Below are 22,865 nucleotides of genomic sequence, written 5' to 3'. Positions count from 1 at the left end.
TTTCCACCTTTGTTATTTTATTGATCCATACATATACAGACAAACACAGCTAAAAACACAGACCGGAATGCACATATCAGATTTTTTTCATAATTTTCTTACCTTGCAGAGAGGTTCTATGGTCATGCAGTTGTTTCTCAACTCACTTGAAAACGAGCCAGTGTCAGTCAGTCAGTCAGTCACCAAGGAGTTTATACAACTGTAGAAACAAACAGCTTGGCTCAAACATAACCTGATTATATTTGCTCTTAGTCAAACTTGAAAGTATTGATGCTAACAAAGTAGCAATGAGATCGAAAATTTAACCGTATAAGTTAACCCATAAGAGAGATTTGCTTTTTCGCGCTGGGTTTATCGCAGTTGCGTCAAGAGAAACCTTTACAACTTGAGCCAGGCAAAAAGACATCAATATTGATTACAATCAAGTAACACATGCTTAACTTACTGCTTGCTAGTAAATGCTGACCACTGATGAATGGTAAATACTCTCCGGTTTAAGGAAGTACTGTACCATAAACTGAGATAAAGAACCCGATTATATATCACAACAGCAGATCATATATATATGTTTTCAATCTGTAATTAATCTAAGTATCAAGTATCTGGGAGTTAATGTGGCCCTTAGCTTTTGTTGCAAAGTAAACTTATGCGTTCACCGGTAAAAATGCAAATAAAATCACAAGTTTAGGTTGATCTGATTTCGCTCAAGTTCGCTGGTAATTGAACTACTGGTATTACCACTGGTGACGAAATTGTTCCTGACAAACGCTAATGATTGAGTTTGTTTACGACAACTGAGTCATTCATGATCAATCTTTGCGAAACGTAGAAACAGGCTAGATTTCACATTCCACAACTTCCTTTTTAATTGAGTTCTGCGAATGCGAACATGTCTGGTTAATTGTATGTAAACTTGGGACTAAACTGTTCGTTATGAATGATAGTTAGCTCAAAAATTATTGGATATTGGATTAAAATCTTCTCAGTAATTAAATAACTGTGGAAATGACTAAGGTTTTTCCCGTGTCTGTTGCTTGTTAGCGCTATCGAATTTTGCTCGTCCCTCAAATGTGCTCACGTTTCATTATTTTATTTCACTCATCCTCCTTACCTGAAACGTTAAAGTTTCTCTTGTGGCCAGAATCAGTCTCTTCTACGTATAACTGTGGCCAAGAACAGGAGATTCCTACGTAGAGCGAAAATCTACTTAGTAACTTAAATTAGAATCCCACTGTCGTTGTGTCTGGCCTAACGGTGAATTCGTCTAGTCACGCGAACTGAATTATTCTCAAAAGCAATTGTTCTTTTCCTGACCTGAAGTCCCTTCTAGAATCAGTTCATGTCCATTTTATCCACCGATAAAATAGAAAACCGCTCCATCAGCAGACAGGGTGTTGTCTGAACAGATCAAAGTCTGCAATGATCACGAGATCAGAAGCACTCAAGCGGAATCGAAGGTTTTATCACACAAAATGTCACGCTCCCCCAAACTATCGTCCATGATTGGTCAACCCTAAAAAATTTCGAAATCCATGCGGTTAGGAATTGGATCAATTTGCTGACACATTCCTAGATAAATCAAATTTTAGAACTTGGAAATCTTCATAGAATGGTTACGTGGAAACACGAGGAAAGAGAAAAAATATGTCTCCGGCAACAAAGCATCTCTCGTGCCTCTCCAACACATGTACACGTAATGCCTACTACCTTTAGTCCACACTAGCAACAGATTAAAAACTTCCCTTGAATTGGATTGTTTTTAGTTGTAGAAATGTTGGAAGAGTTCTTACCTTGCAGAGACGTTCTGTAGTCGTGCAGCTGTTTTTATTCTGTTGAAAATGACAGTGTCAGTCAGTCATCAAGGAGTTTACAATTGTAGAAATAACAAGTTGGCTCTAAACTCAAGTGACAGATAAAACATTTGCTCTTAGTCAAAATTGAAAATGTTGCTGCGACCAAAGCAGCAATAAGAGACCAAAAATAAGAAAGATATGCTTTTTCTCATTGGCTTCATCGCTCTAATGTGTCAGGAGAATATTTAATTCCTTACATGCAAATTGTATCTGCTAACATGTTAATCTAGCTTCTTACTTTCACCAAGGAGAAAGCAGTCGTTCAGTGTTTCTTACGAGTCAACATTGATGTGCTAGAAACCATTATGAATTTCATCTTACTAGTAAATAAAACAGCGAGATTAAAAGACTTTAAAGAGAAACGCAAATCGTCCAAATGCAAATCAACTCTAAAAAATTCAAAAGATTCAACAGACTACAGTTGTTTTGCAAACAGGCATGGTAACTCTTTTGGATATAAAGAAAGTCACACTGTACTCAGCAAAAAAAAAAAAGATAATAATAATAATAATAATAAGCAGAATTGTTTCATTGGCCAGTTATAATTAACAAGCATACACTGTAGTAAATTAACAGATTGACGTCTACAACAAATTGAGAAACGCAAGCAAGCAAAAGCTTTCCACCTCTTTATTGATCAGACAAACACAGCTAAAAACACAGACCGGAATGCACATATCAGATTTTTTTCATAATTTTCTTACCTTGCAGAGAAGTTCTATGGTCCTGCAGTTTCTTTTTAACTCACTTAAAAACGAGCCAGTGTCAGTCACCAAGGAGTTTATACAACTGTAGAAACAAACAGGTTGGCTCGAATCTGACGTTACATTTACTAATTACATTTTCTCTTACTCAAAATTGAAAGTATTGATGCTAACAAAGCAGCAATGAGATCGAAAATTTAAACTTACAAGTTAACCCATAAGAGAGATTTGCTTTTTCTCGCTGGGTTTATCGCAGTTGCGTCAAGAGAAACCTTTACAACTTGCGCCAGGCAAAAAGACATCAATACTGATTACTATCAAGTAACATGCTTAACTTACTGCTTGCTAGTAAATACTGATTACTGATGAATAGTAAAACCTCTCCGGTTTAGGGAAGTAATGTACCATAAACTAAGATAAAGAACCCGATTATAAATCACAACAGCAGATCATATATATATGTCTTCAATCTGTAATTAGTCTAAGAATCAAGTATCTGGGAGTTTATGTGGCCCTCAGCTTTTGTTGTAAAGTAAACTTATGCGTTCACCGGTAAAAGAGCAAATAAAATCACGAGTTTAGGTTGATCTGATTTCGCTTAAGTTCGCTGGTAATTGAACTACTGGTTTTACCTCTGGCGACGAAATTGTTCCTGACAAACGCTGATGATTGAGTTTGTTTAGGACAACTGAGTCATTCATGATCAATCTTTGCGAAACGTAGAAACAGGCTAGATTTCACATTCCACGACTTCCTTTTTAATGAAGTTCTTCGAATGCGAACGTGTCTCGTTGTATATAAACTTGGGACTAAACTATTCGTTATGAATGATAGTTAGCTCAAAAATTATTGGACATTAAATTAAAATCTTCTCAATAATTAAATAACTGTAGAAATGACTAAGGTTTTCCCCGTGTCTGTTGCTTGTTAGCGCTACCGAATTTTGCTCATCCCGCAAATGTGCTTACGTTTCATTATTTTATTTCACTCATTCTGCTTACCTGAAAAGTTAAAGCTTCTCTTGTGGCCAGAATCAGTCTCTTCTACGTATAACTGTGGCCATGAACAGGAAATTCCTACATAGAACGAAAATCTACTTAGTAACCTAAATTAGAATCCTAATCGCCGTGTCTGGCCTAACGGTGAATCCGTCCAGTAACTCGAACTGAATTACTAGTTTTCTCAGTAGGAAATGTTCTTTTCCTGACCGAAGTTTTGTTTAAAGCATTCCTACTATACACTAACCTTCTAGAATCAGTTCATGTCCATTTTATCCACAGATAAAATAGAAAACCGCTCCTTCAGCAGACAGGGTGTTGTCTGAACAGATGGAAGTCTGCAATTATCACGAGATCAGAAGCACTCGAGCGGAATCGAAGGTTTCATTTTACAAAATGTCACGCCACCCCAAGATTTGTCAACCCTCCAAAATTTCTAAATCCCTGCGTCGGGTAAAGGAGTTGAATCGATTTGCTGACACCGTCCGAGTTAAATCAAATTTTAGGACTTAGAAGTCTTCATAGAATGGGTTTTTGCTTGGTAACACCAGGAAAGAGAAACAATAAGAGTTCTTAGTAACGAATCCTCGCACGCGCCATTCTCGCACGCGCCTCTCCAACACGCGTGTACGTAATTGCCTGCTACCTCAAGTCCATATCAGCAATAGAATGAAAACTGTTGTTTTGCTTGCCCTGCTAGGTTTTCTTTTTTTTTTCTAGGTTTTCTTCCTTCTGTGATTTCTTCTTTTTTTTACCCAAAATAGAGGGAAGGGGGGGGGAGGCCGGGGGCCCCCTGGGTCCCTCCCTTAGATCTGCCACTGAACTATATTTTGGCAATGAAAACAATAATTCTCGAGATTGCAGTTGTAAAAATTTTGAGCAACATTTCAGAATTAACCAGGAGTCCGGGAACCAGCCAATACTCGTACCCAAACCCTAAGGCTAGAACAATATAATAACCTTTAATAATCTATTTACCAAAGTTGAAATTAAATGTAGCACTAAAGTAAGGCATTGACTAGTGTAGGCTGCACAACAACGCTTACATTGGTTTCAACAATTTCTTAAATTTCGTAAATAATTGTCATCAATCTTTTTTGATCCAACAATAACATAGTCAATGGCTAAATAACAGCAACATACCATACGTATTCTGTTACGCCCTCAGCAGGCATAGTCCTTTTAAAGATTTTAAAGAGGTTTTCCCAAACTTAAAAAATATCTCATCTCGTCTAGCAATTTCCCAGAAGCAAAACTTTGGTTTCTGTCTTTATGTGATAAAAATCGTTGCATGGTTGTTGCCGCTCCCTTGAATGTCTACCGGTAGAACAATGATAGACTACTAGTTTATTGTATTTGGTTGATTGAAACTATGACTGTGGCTCTGAGCTCTCTCCACACCTTGCCTTGATTTAAAAAGTCTGAACATGATCTTAATTGTATCAATAACAACATTCTTGATTGTGATTCGTTTTCCATGCGAGCAGGGAGTAGTTGTGCTCTTAATCTTAAATCAGCTCCACGCTGTGCGATTGCCCAATTTTGAAACTGCTCTCCTGTTTACCCCGGAATTGTACTCAACTCGGTCCAATTACTTTTACTTGTCACAGCAAAAAGATAAACAAATAGAGGTTTTATTCCGTAATGTCCACCAAAAATGAAAAACAGTAGTATAAGTGGTGGACTTGTAACACTTTAGACATTTCAGCGATAACTGTGTTCTTGTCAGTTAAATGATTTGTCTTTTGGTTTGCTACCTTAGGGATGGGCCAAGTTTACTCTACTAAGATTCCAACTTAGCTCCAAGACTTAGCACTGAGAATAATGCAAAAGAAATCACATTGACACAGAGGAATGAAAGCAGAATTGGTTTTGTTTGACTAAGTGCAACCTAAGTGCTAAGTTAGAATTCTGCCATAGTGGAAGGAGGAACCTCACAAAGAAGGAGAGGTATGCAAACAACTAGAAGTTCTAAACAGCTTGTTTACGAGTCGGAATAGAGAGTAGACCTTAAAATGAGTAATGTTTAACAGAGCTGTTATGGTAGATAAAACTTAGTAACTGCACACTGGTAATAAAGTAAGGCTTATCAACTAATAAATACATTAATTAAATCAATAAATCATTTTACAGTTTGTGTAAGGGAACATTGTATGATACAAACGGAAACATCTCTAAATATTACAGCATCAATAATTACTATTAATCAAGGAGAGCTGTGGTTTTAGGGATATGAAATAATACTTATTTTAAAATACATTTGTCTTCTTTACTAATGGCATAGGCACTGTAACAATGTTATTGACACAACTTAAAAAACAATATTGCTCAGAGACGGCAAACACAATAAAATGCCAACATAAGTAAAATAAGTATGTCGTTGTGCCAACTTGAAGGGAAGTCTACAGCTGACCCTTCAAGCCTCGTTGTCAACATAAAAATTCACCTAATTTCTAAGGACAATTCAGAGATGAAAATTAGAAGTGATCCATTCATCTAGGCAATTAAGTCTCTGAATGCTTTAAAGCAAGCACATTTTTTGGCATTTAAGATCACTCAGGCAGATGATGGGCACTATAAAAATTACGTTCCAGTCCCATCTCTGAGATTTTGGTCACACAAGTAAATAAAGGCATTTCTCTTTGTTGAACAATTCCTAAGTCTTCTTCTTGGAGTGTATTCTTGGCCAAGAGGAGAAATGAGTTCAGAGCTTAAAAGATTAACCACATGATGAGTCTACAGCATATCAATGTTAGCTATTCAGATTAAGAGAATTCATCTGTGATGCTATGCCACTTCCCCCTTGCCAGGTGGCCTGCTGTTGCCAAGCAGATGGAGGCATTGGGGCATTTCCTGGGGCTGGAGGATTCATCGCCCCAGCATAAACCTTTGGTCTGGTGGCAGGGGCTCTTAATGCCCCTCGTCCAGCAGAGTGGGATCTAGAATCTGCTCTGGCCCATGCTGGGATATTGCCTGTAGAAGCTGATGGCTGCTCAGAAGCAGCAATACTGCTCCAAGATGTATCTAAGGTTTAAAAAGTACACAAGGTTAAAGCATTAGGACTTCACCTACTACTGACAATGATGACAGTATTGATAACTACAATTAAATCATAGACAGTTTACATTATGTTATGTTCATTTGCATTATTTGTTTCATCAGTTGGTTTCAATGGCCCTGAAAAGTCCCATTGGGGGAGTGGTCAATTAAGATATTTATTTCATTTATTTATGGTGAAAAATGAAAAAACTTAAGTGTGCACTTTCAGTGCATGACCAAGCCCTTTTAAAAGTCGTAGGGTGCTTAACACCTATTAGTCAATGAGAATGCAGTAGATAGGGTTGGTTTTAAGGAACACTAACCTTATATAAGCGACGGTACCTTAAAAACATAAGCGTTTACTTTAAACTCATTCTTGTTGACCCAGTATTTATTTGGGGCCTGGTATTTAATTAACTGAAGCAAAAACTGATATGGCAAAATGGTCTTTCACAACTCACCTGGAAAAACAGAACCTGTCCCACCTGCGGGCATACCAGGAAGGTTTGGTCGCCGAAGAGGTTGACTGAGCTGACTGCCTCGCCCTCTACCCCGTCCTCTCCCCACTCCAAAGCCTGACACAGGTTGTGGAGGTTGAGATGATCGTTGAGACACCTGCCAGGCTGCAGCCTGTGGTGGTGCTTGTGCTTGTGCTCTGCTGTTATATTCAGTGTCGTCATCTTGTGCACTGTACAGACTCTGTTGATCATAGGTGGGTCCCGAGCGAGTATAGGCACCTGGATTGCTACTGGAAATGGGACCTTCAAGGAAAAGAAACACACTATAACCAATTATTTTATAAACAAATCTCTACAGAAAATCATCTTAAATTTCTGTGCAAAATTGATTAACGTGGTCTTGAACTTGAGAGCTTTGGATATAATACTTTTAGTTTTTGACAAGCTTTCAGCTAGAACTACTGCTTCTGGTTGTGGTTGTGGTTGTAGTTGTTGTTTTTGTTCTTGTTGTTTCACATGCTTTCAGCTACTGCTGCTGGTGATTCTTCTTTATGTGACCAATTCTCAGAAGAAGCTAAGAGTTTGTGAAGAGAAAAAGTTGTTTCTTTTTAACTCAAACACATCAAGAAATACATATACATGACTTGGACAGAAGACATTTGCTATAAATACAGGTACTGCACCTTGATTACTAGCCTCTTGATTGTAGTAACGATAATCTCTTGAGGCAAAAGGTCCATTATCCGGTATGGGCCTTCTCATCCCAGGCTGAGTTTCTTCCTGCAAAGACCGGCTACTCTTTACTGGCTTGATTACAGTGCAGAATATTCCATCTGGTCTCTCAGGAAGGTGATTTGGAGTCAAGGGGATCCCGTAAACTGAGCATAGGAAATCTGACATACAGTAGCTGGAAAAAAAATTTTAATAATTAAAGGAAATAACTGAATCTGAGTCAAACATTATTTTGCTGATCAAGCTAATTCTTAAACTGACATTAAAATGTAGAAGTGATGACAAAAGTAGTAATGTCTTACCAGTAGCGGAGCACTGTTCCCAGAGCACAAAATTTTACCTCTTCTTGTTCATGCCAGTCACACCTGAAAATGTTTCAGACCATCAAACAATTTTCTTCTTAAGTTCCCTCATGCATTCATATGTTGACCAGAAAAATGGTTTTCAACTACTGGTAATGGTGATAGGCCACTCTGGATGAGGTCATTAACCAAATTTACTATGAAACCTAACATCCACTGCGGCAAAAAAAAAAATCAATGACCTTAATTGATGCCACTTTTTGCAGATTTGTAACAGCTCTCATAAGCTTGCAATTCTATTTGTCATCATACCAGCTGTTATTGTTTTAAGGAAGTGACATTGTTTCTGTTGTTTGTTCTATTGTTCTCTCAAAGGGTATCAAGCCATTCACGAGAGACCTTGCAAGAGCTACTGACTGACCAATTTTTCTGTGCCTGCATCTAAAACAGCAGGGGGTGGGGGAAAGGGGGGGGGGGGGGGGGAGTCAGGTCTAAATGCGACAAAGGAGGATCAGAGGTGGTCCAAGCACAGATTGGGTATGTCTGAGATCAAGGTGTTTGATCATGAATACAAGTATTTTTGCAGGGTAGTGGTAAGGAGCCAGCTGCTGAAAACCACCATCCACTTTAAGATCTACTCTACTGTGCGACTCATCTAATTCTTTAGAAAAAGATGGCCCTATCAGATGCTTACTATGTAGAGCAAATAAAGCTACCCTACTGCAGAACTCCATGAAAACTCTATTTAGGGAGGTGTTGAATATAACCTTGGACACCTAGACCACATTTTTCTGAGTTGAAGTAACCTCTTGGATGTCTGTCTACAATTTAATCAAAAAGTTGTAAAAACCCTACTGAGGAAAGATCAATATGTCAAAACATACCTTGAGTTAGGTTCATAGTCAAATATGGTACTGGAGAGAAGCTCTGTGGCCTTTGATTTTGAAATTCCTAAGGTACTTCCAGAAGCAGCCGTAAAATGAGCATGTAAATCACACACTAGTCCCTCTAGTTCATACACCTTCTTCAGTTTATTTGGCATTTCTAAATAACAAAAAAATGGCAGCACTTTCTCAATTCATAGATTAACTCTTTAAGTCTTTCCTGAGGCAAATGTCTTTTCTCCTGATATTTCACTCCCCTTTGAAGTTGTACAGGGCTGGAAAGCCAGCGAAGCTTTTTTATGACCATGGTTAATTCTTTCTCCATTGTGTCCCTGTCCCTATAATACTGTTCGAGTTGATCTGTACTGTTAAGAGTGCATTTTAAAATGGCAATTTCATACACCAGTAAAGTGAAACCTTGAACAGCCAAGGGACTGGCAAACTACCCCTAACAGGGTTTTGTTATATTGGGGTTCTTTTACATGTTAACTACTATTGGGGCAAAGAATATCGTTCCTTATATGGAAGACTTTGTTATATAGAGATTCATTATATCAAGGTTCCGATGTATTACTCAAACCTTTTAGTCTTTCTAGTTCTCTAACCTGCATTTCGAGCCAACCACTGCAGACAGTACTCAGTTTGTTTCGTTTCTGAAATCTGAGAAGCAACAGACAAGAAGTTAATTAGTTTTTAATCTTGCAAATAATGATAATATCAAAATTCTTGGTCCTACAATACAAACCCTGGAATACACAGGAGGGAAAATGGCAGTCTGTTCTGGATTGACAAAGCGCAAGAGGTCTAGCCAGATCTTGCGATATGTGTCATCTTTCTTAGCCAAACCCTCTACCGGTATCTTATGAGTTCTCTCACCTAGAAATTAAAAAAAAAAATGTTATGTATTATCCATAGCAGTTATTATCGGAATTCAAGATATGAAAGGTGGATACATGTTCAATCTTCTTGGATGAAGGAGTGGCTGAAAGTCAATAGGCCAAATCATGCTTTTCGGCACCATCTTGACAGGTAGGCAAAGTGGTCAGAAATTACAGTGTTTGTATGGGAATCTGAAGGCAAATAACTTTTTTCAAAAATTGAATTTTACACAATTTGTGAATCACAGCGTTAAAATACTAAGTAGAAGATTGCATTCACCAAGTTTGAATGATGTAGCTTAGCTAGAAGACACTCAGTTAATTTTCTAATTTGCCATACATTTGCCTGTAAATTTGGCTACATTTGTATGTGAATTTGCTTAAAAGTAAAACACAGTACAACACTGAACATGGAAGTCTATTTCAATATTATTGCCCTAAGCAATAATGACGCCAAGGGGTTTTGTTAATTAAAATAAATCTTATACCAAGAACAAGGACTTTCCTGTAGCTGAGGGCTGTGTCAGAGGAGCAAATTTCTGCCTTGCTCTGAGGAGTGGCTGAAGACCAGTTATCTCATTTGAATCTACATGTATAACCAGTAACACCCATGAGGGGTGTCACTAGTCTGCGTTTACTGTTAAAGCTGCACAATAAGGGGACAAAACACAGAGCAAGGTAGGTCCTCATAGCCATGTTACAGGGCTTGAAAAAAGTGCTGTCCGGTTATCCGGGACAAGTAGGTTTTCCTACCAGGCAAGTAACTTTTCATTCTCACTTGCCGAATGGGCAAGCAAGTTGTCTAACTAAATGAAAAAAGAGTAAACTAATACTTGCCTAGGGCAAGTTGGAATTCAAGTTTTTTTTCAAGCCCTGTGTAATACTCATTATACCTGAGCACTGAAATGGAACGGCTGACGAAAAAGTTATTGAGAGCCTCGGTAAGTTTACAACTGCTGAGCTACTCTATAAAAGATTTCAATTATTCCCTCAGGACCTTAGAGAGAAGTCCAAGATTCAAGTTGAGACACCATAAGAAATTAAGATGCAAAAAAGTCTCACAGAGAATCAACAATTTGCAGCAGTTTTTAAACAATACTCACTTGTACTCATGGCTGTATATCGAAGGCCTACCTTAATGTCACCTAAAAAAAAAAAAACAGAAAAGCACCATTATACCAATATTTTAGTTTTGTACTCTAAAAGTGGACCTTCACAAACTTTCTGGAAAAAAACCTCAGGGCCAGATGTTTTCAGATTTAGTCACCAGCAAAAGTATTTCAGTGAAAAGCGTGAAAAGTTAGTCGCCAGTTAAAAAAAAAGTTGGTCACACTGGCAACCCCAGCAGTTGCAACATTGAGCTTTGCTTCAAATTATAACTTGATATTATTTTCACTTACACTGGTCCCTATTTGAGAAATTCATGTTCACAAAAATTGCAGAACTGTAAGTTCTAATAGTAGAGTGTAGTACACCTGCTACACACATAATTAGTTTGTTGTTACATTTGGACAAACCTGGTTTGATAAAGTAATGCATCTTTCTTAAGATTCCCCCATTGAGAGAATACTCCACGGCACCAATTTCACAAGGGAGGAATCCTTCATCAGGAAGATTGTAACATGACATGAAGCCAACCATGTAGAATCTTTCATCACATACAGCTAAAAAATGTAAAAAATATCTAAATTCGTCTCGCGAGAGGGTGGTAACTTACTTTTGAGCGGTACTGTAGTAAGGTTCGACAGGAGACATTTTGTTAGGTACTTGGGACCACACCTATGGGCAAAACTTCCAAGAAAGTAAGAGAATCACCGTCCTTTACTGTCTTTTGAAGAAACATTCTTACAATGGGTCTAACATTATTAGAGTTAAGCGGATGTCGATCATGACTTGAATGCAACAACTAGCAGTATATACATATCAAACACACGGTTTTCGTTTTAATTTTATAGAATAATTGTTAGCATTCATTTGTTTCATATTTTAATTTTTTTTTATAATGGTGTGTGTTGAAGTATTTTTATTATTAGAATCTTTATTAACTATCTACTGTAGTAGCTAGTGTAAGTTTTTAGTAAATATTTTTAATAATTTCTAGTTTATGTTGTGTCTCCAATTAGTGCCTATCATGCTAGATTAGAGCTTTTGACACATAAAGAAAGTTTCTCACTTACTTACTTGCTTGAAAGAATATGACTAGTGTAGGTTATCCACACACAATTAGACAATTTTATGTCTCTCATCACTAATCAAACCAAAAAATAGATCTTGTGCAAAAACAAAACCTGTTTTTTAACATCACCAATTCAATTTGAATTCAATGTGAATTCAAACTACATTTGAAAGTGAAGAATGATCATCGCAGTTAATTTTCCAATTTAAGCAATTGGAAAGAAGAAGCCTGAAAAAATCAGGGCTTCAATGGGATTCGAACCCATGACCTCCGCGATACCGGTGCGATGCCCTACCAACTGAGCTATGAAGCTACACATTGGGAGCGAGGTCAATTAAATGAGTTCATATCTTCCCATGAGGAGTGAAATGATGTGAAGTTTATATGAAATAATTCATAATTGCAATGATCATTCTTCACTTTCATCTACTACCGCAGTTCATATATGAATTATTTCATATAAACTTCACATCAAACTACATTTATTTACTAAATAGCTTGGGTTCAAACCTCGCCCAGGCAGCCATCCCCTCTTCACCTCCTCTCTCTCCTCCTTTCGTCGTTTTTCATTCAAGCTGACGGTATCCACACGTTTCTGTAAATTACAAGTCATATACAGAGTAGCTGTTGGTATCCTTTCTGATTGGCCAGAGTGAACACTGTGGTTTTGGCTTTACAACACTCAATTAAAAGCCCTTCTCTTGCAAAGAGAAAACTTACTGAAATGTACTCTCCAGTGCAGTCCATCCTATCATTCCAAGCAGGTCTATATCTCTTGTTTGCTTTATCCTGACGGGCCATTTCTTGATAAACTTCTTTTTCATGTTCAGGTAGTTCCTGAAACATGAAGGATAATAATTACTGGTACATTAACACATATCATTAACTAGTACTTTAAAGGTACAGTGAAAACCTACTCTCTGAACACCCACTTACATGTATTAGGGACAATTTTCTATGTTCTGACAAAAACTGATATATTTCTATGAACTCAAAGGAAAGAAGAACTGAGGATGTGAATATCTAAAAAATTCCTTAAATGACCATGAAGGGTTAACTGTGACTGGACCAGCAGGGCAACGGTTGGATATTGCCACTTTGAAAGGGAGAGTGACTATTATAGTAATAGTAATAGTTTATTTAAAGTCATGACATGGTGGGAGTGGTTTCATATTCTCCTGAGCCAGGGCCTCATAATAACCCTTGTGAGATAACTTTAAGAATTCCTAGGAATTCCTAGGAATTTCCTAAGAATTCCTAGGAAAAAATTCCTAGGAATTCCTAGGAATCTAAGGTGTGAATTTTCACGGTAATTCGGACTCGGAATTCCTAGGAATTCCTAGGAATTCCAAGTTTACATAGAGCTGACTTGGAATTCCTAGGAATTCCTAGGAATTCCAACTGAAATATACTCACCTTGAAAATTCCTTAAAATTCTCAAAAATTCCTAGGAATTTCTGGGAATAACTTGGAATTTGTAGGATTTTTTGAGAATAGGTTGGAATTTTTTGGAAAATCTGAGAAAAACTGGGAATTTTGTATCATTTGTAGGCCAGACAAAATTTTGATGATTAATGCCCAGCATTAAAATAACAAATAAAGTCACTGATATCACATCAAACAGGCTTTAAATCAATGGTTTATTACATTGGCTTTCATGAATTTAAACATAAGTCATTAGAATAATATTATCCTGTTTCTTTTTTATTACACCAAGAATTAAAAGTAAAACTGAAAACAGATATGAAGGTCAAACTTTTACATGTTTGATAAAAAGAGAACTTTTTCAGATAATTTACTTACTTTGTTGGTTTACAAATCCAACAATTTTCCATACACAAGATTTTAGCTTAAATTATTGTTATTATGTGGAACAAATCTGGATTTTCATGAATGTAAGGAATCAATTATAAGAACAAAACTGAAACAATCCTTAAAATTAAAAAAGGCTGAGTTTGGGCAAACTTAGCTGCTGTTCAGTTATTTCTTTTGTTTCTGCAGCTTCTTTTGTTGCCCTCTAATTACGCTGTCAACAGCTGGCCTCTTCATCTTCATCTTTGTTGCATGACACCTAAAACAAAAGTAAAAAAATACAGTACATTGCGATATATATGAGGTACTGTAAGACTGAGATCCAAATATTTATGTGCTCACAGTTTAATACACGCAGCTAATTAAGACCTGACTGTAAGCTGGTTGAAATGTTAAAAGAGAAGACTTGATAATGGAAGGTGCTTATATACTATTGATAAATATGTTACATAAATCTTGAGCTTACAGTAGATTAAATCAAGGTTTTCCTTCCTCTATAAGTGTATCAACAACTCTTGAATTGGAGGATACACTGTGTATATCACGGTTTTTAGCCAAATTTAGACATTAGAAATACTAAAAAAGACACTTAAAACATTTAAGGAACATTTAAATAATAGAGTAAACACAAAAGAATATACGGATGGACAAAAATTGAAGATCAACACGGACTGCCATACAGTCAGGCTGAAACACACAGGAGACATATCAAACTCATGCACACTGGCTGCCTCGTTGGAGTTTTTGTCAAGAACTTTGACTGGGATCAGAGAGAACTGCTATATTTATTTCGTTTGAACAAGTGAGGCGAGAGAAACTTGTTACTCGCAAATCAAATTGTTTAGGCACGCACACTGGGCAACCTAAATTGTTTCAACTTTGCTTTAGCCAGAATTCATTTCATGCCATGACTGAGTGATCCACTCGTGTATGATTCGTGATGATAAAGTTCATTCAAAAGCTTTTGTCTAAATACAAGAATTTACTTTGTATAATATAAGGTTACTTGAATTCGATTACTCACCAAATAATTTTGTATACGGCCAATCTGTCCTTTGAATTCTTCCCCGTTGAAACATCCACAGTAAGACTTTCTTTTAACTCCAAATCTTCGCCAAGAATAACTTGTTTCTCGTTAATGACACTCACGCTGTTTTCTTCTGGTCACAGGACCGCAGCAAAAACCATTTTGATATAATTTTGGAAGTGAAATCTACTAAAACGCACGAGCGATCAGCCGTTAACGCTGAATTCAAAGATGGGCGCCAAAAGAGAATTAATAACGCGATCTTTGTCACGTTCAGTCACAAGGATAGTCACGTGAAAATTCGCGTGCTGTGATTGGTTCAGTTGATCAGTTGAGGAGAGAATGGAAACGGGAGAAGAAGGAGAGAGAGACTGGCAACGAGGTTGCCAGACCAGTCGCTTTCGATGGCAAGTCTGTTTCCCTGTCCACGCTGTTTTGGTGGTCTTTTGAAAGATGGGTCTTGCTTCAAAAGGAAAAAACTACACAAACTTTTTACGAATAAATCAAGGAGGAAAATGGAACGTACTTTAACTGGTTGATCTGTTCCCGACGGTTGTCAAGATAAAGGATCATGAGGCACTTGAATCAAGTTCACTGCAAAGGTAAGGAATCCAATTTTATAGGGATTTTCTGTTATGATAACCTATAATTGTAAATTATAAATCAAACTAAGCAATGCATTGTGTGCTCTTTAAAAACCTCAAAAGCCAAAATTCACCTAAAAGGTTTCAGATCGACCTGAGGAAACGAGATAAATTCTGCGAAATGAGCTTAAGCTTGTTGTATTAGTCCACCAAATCTATTTCAACACCCAGTCAGCACAATGCAGCAAGTATAAATTTGCGATGCTTGTCATTTTTCCTTTGAATTATTTATAAGGATTAGCATGATATGAGATCTATAGTCTTTTCAATACATCAAGATGTAGGTTTTTTTTATTTGCATTGTCATTTATTTATGTCAGTTATTTATTTGTTTCCCACTAACTCATAATCTTTTTGATTCTTTTGATTTTGTTGTGTCATGAATTAAAGTGACCGCGAGGACAAGGAAATACAAGAAACATATTGATGATCCCACTATACCCATACCAAAATCTACAAGACTCGACCACATAAATCGCTTAAAGCAGTCTTCACAGGCCAGTTGACGTCATCTCCCTCTCTTGCATCCCTTTTTCTTGGATATCATTTCCAACACCATGAACAGAACACCTCACAGTTTTCGGCTCACCTGAATGAGATGGCTGTTGGCAAAAATGTTGTGGATGACTCTGATGGATTATGGAGTGAACCTTTATGCAAGAATTGAAGTTTCACAGAAGCATTTGATAAAATTGAGTTGCCAATACCTGAAAAGACTACAAAAATACCAGTTGATGTAATACACAACAACTCAGATTTGTCCACAGACAGTGATTCAGATAATGATGTTGAAGTTTCAGTTCCGACTCCTCTGAAGAAATTGAGAACTCTGACACTGATGACCATTCACTGGACTCCCCTGATGAAAGTGAAACTAATGGTTCCCAAGAAAAAAAAATTTTCTGCCAAAGAATATGCCTGTATGGCTATTCTGGCCTTAATTTCAAGACATTGTATGACAATGAGAGGCTGCTAAAGATATCCTTGTTTTAATGAAACTACCGGTAATTTGTCCAGAGAATGTCACAGTACAGTTTTACAAATGTACAGCAAGTGTGTGGAAACTGTGAGCTTTTCATTTATGACATCTGTGAGAGATGTCTTCCTCTTTTTCCTAAAGTCATACAGGATCAAGTCAAAAATTGTTCAACAGTGGGCTGTGATGGGTATGTGTGTTAATCTACAATTATATTAAATATATATGTGCATATATATACTTTTGGTTTTATTGAAATTGTAAATAATATATATTCATTTATGAAGACAGAATTTTTTGCTTAATCTATTTATCAAATCTAAGAGCATCTATTTTTCTACCAGTTAAACTCTGGGTGTTTGATTTACGGGTCCATACAGGCACATATACACTAACAAATCATGTTGGATCTAAAAAGCAATATTATCAGTGCTATAGTTTTATGTTGAGTTGTCAGACTTAAACTGGAATTAATGTACATTTTTTGTCTGGAAATAATTATCTTGGAGCTTGACAACAATAAAAAGGTATGGAACTACAGAGAAATGATCGTGTTGATTTTTACTAATTCACAGAAACTGATTCATGCACTGAGTTCATCTTTAATTTTGACATTTTGGGAAATTTATAGAAATTTCCAGCAATATTTCATGTGATTTAGCTATTCCCAAAAACTCCTAGATATTCCAAATACATTTTTTAAAACAGTCTGGGAAGTAATAGGAGTTCCTAGGAATTCCCAATAATTCCCAGTCATACTTTTCACTATTCCCAAATATTCCCAGAAATTCCAAGGTCTTGGATTAAGGATAATTTGCATGGCTTGGAATAACTTGGAATTCCTAGGAATTCCCAATAATTCCCAGTCATACTTCCACTATTCCCAAATATTCCCAGAAATTCCAAGGTCTTGGATAAAGCATAATTTGCATGTCTTGGAATAACTTGGAATTCCTAGGAATTCCTAGGAATTCCTAGGAATTCCCAGACTACTGGGAATTCATTTCGCAGGGGAAGTGCTCAATGACAAAAACAACAAAAATAGAGACACTATCAGAACAGCTGAAGTATCCTGCTTAATTGATTATTTCTGCAACATATAGAGGATAATACATGGGTCCACGTAGATATGGAATATCTCTTCCAATGTTCAACTCAATATCTCACTTGTTCGCTGCGCTCGCTCGTAAGATGTAAAGTTGAATACGAGAAGAGATATTCTACATCTACACATTCAAGTTACCATGTATTACTTTGCTTATTATATAGACATACTGATAATGACATTTTTGATGATTTTCCAAAGATTTCCAACCACTTTCTGAAGATTTCTCGAGATTCTTTAAAAACTGTCCAAAGGCCACACAAATGTTTCTGAACATTTTCCGAAAATTTCAAAAGATAATTTCCGAAGATTCCCGAAGATAACCCAAGGATGCTGAAGACTTTCAAGGAAGACCCAAAGATGTTCTGATCATACATCAACAAATCTTAGTACTTTTTACACCTGCTTTCAGTGTCATGTACAAAGGTGACATCTTTTGATGCTATATGTAACCTGGCCTACGTGAAAAATATAACCACAACTGACTTCTTTACGGTTGAACTCAAATTTTAGTGATAAAAGATGGATTTATTTGACATCTAACTTAAATTAGGAGTATCAGAAGTCATTCTGGGAGAGATAAATCAACTGTTTTGAATGTTTACACCTTGCGAATATGAAAAGTGACAGTGGCCCAATTGTACCGGAAGTCACTATTGAGAAGCGATCTTCTTCAGCCATTTGAGGTCAGTAATTATCACTTATTTGTCATTTCTTCTGCTAATAACCCGAAAAAGTGCCAGTTTCACAGTGAAATGGTTTTTCAGCCATTCACATAGCATGTTGAAAGATGGTATGTCGAAAGATGTCCCCTATGCACGTAACACTGAAAGTGGGTGTAAGGTTCAAACATGATATCAGCGAAGTCATCAATATCTTCATGAGAATAATTATTGTCTAGATAGCAGCAGACATGTAAAGATTTTAAGGAAAACGACCAATTTTTTAAGTTTGAAAGACATGTTTCGACAGAACTTCTGTCATCTTCAGTTGAATGAATGATAACAAAGCAAGTTGAATAATAAGTAGGCAAAAATGCTAATTAAGACAAATAGTAACAACAGAACGTGAAAAGGTGTAAATTAAAAGGATAATTTTAGATTTACATGGTGTAATTGCTGATTGAGGCAAGGTAGTTCTTTTTGAATATGGATAGCCTCCTTTATCTTGAGTTGAAAGCTGGTAGTGGCGTGATCTAAAATATGAAAGCAGTCTATTGAACACAATGAGCGACAACGTTCAGAATTCTGAAGATGTTTGAAGATGTGAGAGGCCCTATCAACGGCTAAGTGCTCACGTACGCGTGTGGAAAAATGTCGGGAGGTTTCGCCGACATAACAGGCATTACAGCCCGCACATGTAAACTTATAAACCACACGTGAACGAAGCCCGCCGGGGATAGGGTCTTTCACACCAAAAAGGTTACCTATCTTAAAGGATTCTGAACGTTCAATTCAGAATTCTGAACGTTGTCAAATAATTATTGTCTAGTGAGACTTCACTAGTGAGGATATGGAAAATACGCCACCCAAGTCCTGGATATGGTTTCGTATGAATTTTACGCGTGGTGTATTTTTCAGCAAAACACTCAAGTCTATATAATAAAAGGGGTTAAACAACTTGACCTTTAGAATAAACAATAATTTATTGACATAACAATATAATTACAATGTCACTATTGTTCCACGGTTCATTCGGCTACACGTCTTTCTATTTATCAAGCTGTTTGATTCAATGTACAAAGTCTCCGTCCACCCTGATTTTATACCTTAAACTTAAACGTGACTTCATTTTTTTATGACCCTATGAAAAAAAAAGGTCATAATAAAAAGATAAAAATGCAAACGCTTATTAAAATGTTTTGACAAATTTTGCAAAGCCTTCCGATCACATACAATCTTACATAAAAGCACTTCAGTGAGTTTTTACCATTGAGGAAGCCATTGACGAAACATAATGCCGCCAAACGCAAAAAGAGATTTGGAACTGTCTTAGAACCCTCCAAACGAGAAGCGAAGTCCCTTTCAATAATGAACGATCTTTGTTCAAAAAGTGCGCATTTAAATGTAACATTAAGACTTCGATCAGTTAAATAATCTTGCTTTATTTACGTAGTTATTTCCAGAAAAAACGTTTTACCACGTCACTGCCCTTTACAAAATTACAGAAGGCCTCAATCCTTTTTCAAACACAAATTCAACTCGCTTATTTTAGCTCCTGTAGAACTTAAGAGTCTAATATGGATTAATTCGCACTGTCCTACCTTCTAACGAGGACCCGCTATTTCCGTTCTCTAAAACCATTCCTTGTCTTTCTAGCTGACGTCTTAGAGATATCATAAGGAAGTAGAAAGGATTCCTCGCTTGATTGTTTTTCTTCTTGTTGAGCATTTTGTCCTTGCAGTTGACTTTTCGGGATTCTGAGCACGCTGAAAAAAGCTTGGAAGCGAGGCTCAGCCGTGGGGAAAAATAAAAACCTTCGGGAAATCAGAAATGAGAACAATTTTTTTTTTTAAAGAAATCTGAAGACATTTCGGGATATTAACGTCATCATTATTAGGATGTAGGGCTACAGATAATTCACTGAAAGCCATATGCACAGGGACGGGGGCTATGTAGACCAGCGTCAAAATTTCCAACCCTAAATTACCCCTCCCAGGGGGAGACTCCCACATAAAATGGACGGGGTTGCTCGTTGGAAATTTTGAAAAGAACGCCTAAGAGGTGCCAAGATCCTATTTTGTGGGCATGGCTTTAATTTTTTTTCTCCCCTAAGAGATACCAATTCTCAAACGACGCATCTCCTGTCATATTTTTTCGGCCAGGAGCATGCTCCTGTTTCGGCCCAATACCCTAAAATGCACCACAAAAACTCCCACCGTGGACCTTTTGAGGCTTAACACCCTTTGAGGTACCAAAACCGCTTTTCAAACCCCTAAAACATACGACGAGTAGCGCCCCCATTCTTTCTATGTGGGAGTCCCCCCACAGGGCTCTCCTCTCACTACATGTTAGGCCTCCTAAAATATGGCGATGTTCATTAAAAATTCCATTTTTTGAACATGCAAGATTTAAGACCCTTGAACGCTTGTTAAAAACATTTTGAAACGATCTTGCCGTATTTACCTCTAGATAAGTGTGAAATTAAAGGAATGTACACAGTGGTATAAGTTTTTTTACGTAGCAAAGGCCATAGCAACTGCTGTTTACAGTAAGAACATGACCAAAAGCATAGATTAGTTTTCACATATATGAACGATACTTTGCAGTAAGGCTGTAACGAGATGCACAACTCGATTGGTATAATAACTTGGCAAAATCTTTGTCTGATTTACCACCACAGGCTCATTCACTTCCCTGATGAAAAGGAACATTTCCTACAACCGCGGTAACTTTTTCAAAATAGAACAACCATTACACTCCCCCGCGCCCCCGAGATCCAATTTGCACCCCGTCCGCAATTTTTGGCTTGCGCGCGCCATTTCTAGTATTGGGGCTGTCCCTATGATATATGGGAAAACGTTTCTGTGTTTAGAACAAATTGCACCATCGCGTGCGGCACACACGCGTACATGCTGCGAGGATTTTTACGGATGTCGCGCTGGGGAAATGGCGTCTGAAAATTCCCCGAAATTTTTCATGCTTTCCGCCCACAACTCAACGCGCCTATGTCTGTTGGAAATTTGCTTAAGTATTTTCGTCGTCAACTGCTCCAGTTTGAGTGAAGTAAGACAGTGTCACACTTAGGTATGTCAGTCTTTAAACTTATGTTTGTCACTGACCAAGTTATGTTCCACTGCTTCTTTCACAAGAGCTCTACATTACTCCCCTTTAAATTTCCCATATTTTGAAGATTAAGAGCTTTTCCATAACACAGCAAAAAACTAGCTAGACATATTTAGATATAGCAGCGTTTCAGGATTTCAAAGTTTCCTAGCTCCTCTTCCCACACGCTTGCGAGGAATTCACCAGTCTATCGCGTCCCAAACAGTAAAACAAAATAATTGCAAGTTTGAGTTTCGCCTGAATTGTAAGCAACGCTTGATGTTTCATCAAGGCCCAGTAACTTTAGTTCCGTAAATACTGCTCAGTTGTGTTTGTTTAAAAATCCAGTAAAAAGACAATCAGGAGAGATTTTCAGTATTTTGGCGTTACTTCCAGTTTGAAATGGAGGAGGTCGCCGTTGGCGGCCGCCAAGTTGCAAGCCTTGTCTCTCTCTCTCTCTTGTCTTACCGGTCTCCGGCAAAAGTAATTTCGTAAGCGACCCGAAAGAGATTCTTTAAGAGGAAGAGCGCTTTTTCAAACAGATATATACATGAAAAAACACGGCGAATCCGAACGGCTGGGAGTTTATCGAATTCTTTAATACGAAAAATGTATTATCAAAAGAAATTGCAATGACTTGACGAAGGTATTATGCCTAGCGATGAATGTAAACGAGCGCTTATGACGATGGAAAGCAATAAAACACCAGGTGCAGATGGCCGCACTTCAGAGTTCTATCGCTATTTTGGGAACGCTGTCAGCAAATTTATGGCGGAAAGTTTTAGTTTTGCATTTCAACACGGATCATTGTCTCAACGGCAAGGTATTCAGTATTTCTTTAATCCTAAAAAAGAATAAGAACGGGGAATATTAAACAAGTTGAAGACAAGTATCGCTACTTGATGTTGACTACAAAATTGCGACAAAAACTATTGATTGCTCTTCGCTTGGAAAAGATCTTGTCAAGCATAAAACATCCTTGTCAGTCCGGCTACGTAAAGGGCAGATTCATTGGAGAAAGCATCAGACTAATAGCAGACACAATGGACTTCACTAAAATAGAAAAAATACCAGGTATAGCTGTTTTCTTAGATTTCGAAAAAGCCAGCCTTCTGATTCTATAGAATGGGACTTCATCCAAAAATGCCTTAAATCTTTCAACTTTGGAGCAAACCTCCGACCATGGATCAGCGTGTTCTATAAAGACATCTCCAGTTGCGTCATTAACAATGGCATTACCTCTAAACACTTCTACTTAGAACGCGGTGTCCGTCAGGGTTGTCCCCTTTCAGGCATACTCTTTGTTATCGCTATGGAGCTTCTTGCCCAAAGTATAAGACGGTCAAAAAACACCAAGGGCATATATATCCAGGGAAATGAAGAGGTCAAGCTCACGTAATATGCTGACAACACAACTGCCCTTCTTGCTGATGTCCAGTCAGTTTCTAATTTATTTGACTTACTCTCACTGTTTGAAAAGTGCTCTGGACTAAACATAAATCAGGCAAAATCA

At 37.4% G+C, this 22,865-nt stretch overlaps 2 protein-coding genes and 1 long non-coding RNA gene across 8 annotated transcripts in view; 1 reads left to right on the top strand and 2 right to left on the bottom strand.

Annotated features, from left to right (window-relative positions):
• The window catches only part of LOC110062438 (uncharacterized), a 75,886-nt gene that overhangs the window by 34,354 nt on the left and 18,667 nt on the right, over nucleotides 1-22,865 (bottom strand). For 2 of the 6 annotated variants that reach the window (XM_089294023.1, XM_089294022.1), the window contains exons 1-6: nucleotides 3,803-3,916; nucleotides 3,559-3,633; nucleotides 2,558-2,642; nucleotides 1,791-1,829; nucleotides 1,112-1,186; nucleotides 103-199 (exon numbers count right to left, since the gene is read on the bottom strand). The exons of 1 other annotated variant lie outside the window; for it this stretch is intronic. The gene's annotated coding sequence lies outside the window, so the exon portion shown is untranslated. Of the gene's footprint in view, nucleotides 1-102; nucleotides 200-1,111; nucleotides 1,187-1,314; nucleotides 1,421-1,790; nucleotides 1,830-2,557; nucleotides 2,643-3,558; nucleotides 3,634-3,802; nucleotides 3,917-22,865 lie in introns of those variants that run through there. 3 more of the 6 variants (XM_089294025.1, XM_089294027.1, XM_089294024.1) reach the window with 3 other exon arrangements.
• On the bottom strand, nucleotides 4,499-12,861 carry LOC149109765 (protein maelstrom-like). The gene is made up of 11 exons (XM_089294057.1): nucleotides 12,745-12,861; nucleotides 12,535-12,619; nucleotides 11,366-11,512; nucleotides 10,952-10,993; nucleotides 9,716-9,846; nucleotides 9,576-9,630; nucleotides 8,971-9,130; nucleotides 8,087-8,149; nucleotides 7,736-7,959; nucleotides 7,056-7,355; nucleotides 4,499-6,579 (listed from the first exon to the last, which is right to left on the bottom strand). Exons 1-11 carry the CDS (start codon nucleotides 12,823-12,825, stop codon nucleotides 6,308-6,310), a joined length of 1,560 nt encoding a protein of 519 aa, XP_089150183.1. The 5' UTR covers nucleotides 12,826-12,861; the 3' UTR covers nucleotides 4,499-6,307.
• LOC149109764 (uncharacterized) lies at nucleotides 15,329-17,029 on the top strand. Its single transcript, XR_016208561.1, has 2 exons — nucleotides 15,329-15,465; nucleotides 15,898-17,029. It is a non-coding gene; the product is annotated as an uncharacterized LOC149109764 (long non-coding RNA).

The sequence above is a fragment of the Orbicella faveolata genome, unplaced genomic scaffold (genome assembly GCF_042242905.1).
Source record: "Orbicella faveolata isolate gen_17 unplaced genomic scaffold, um_ofav_v1 contig_25, whole genome shotgun sequence".
Lineage (NCBI taxonomy): Eukaryota > Metazoa > Cnidaria > Anthozoa > Scleractinia > Merulinidae > Orbicella > Orbicella faveolata.
This window is presented reverse-complemented; position numbering and strand designations above follow the sequence as displayed.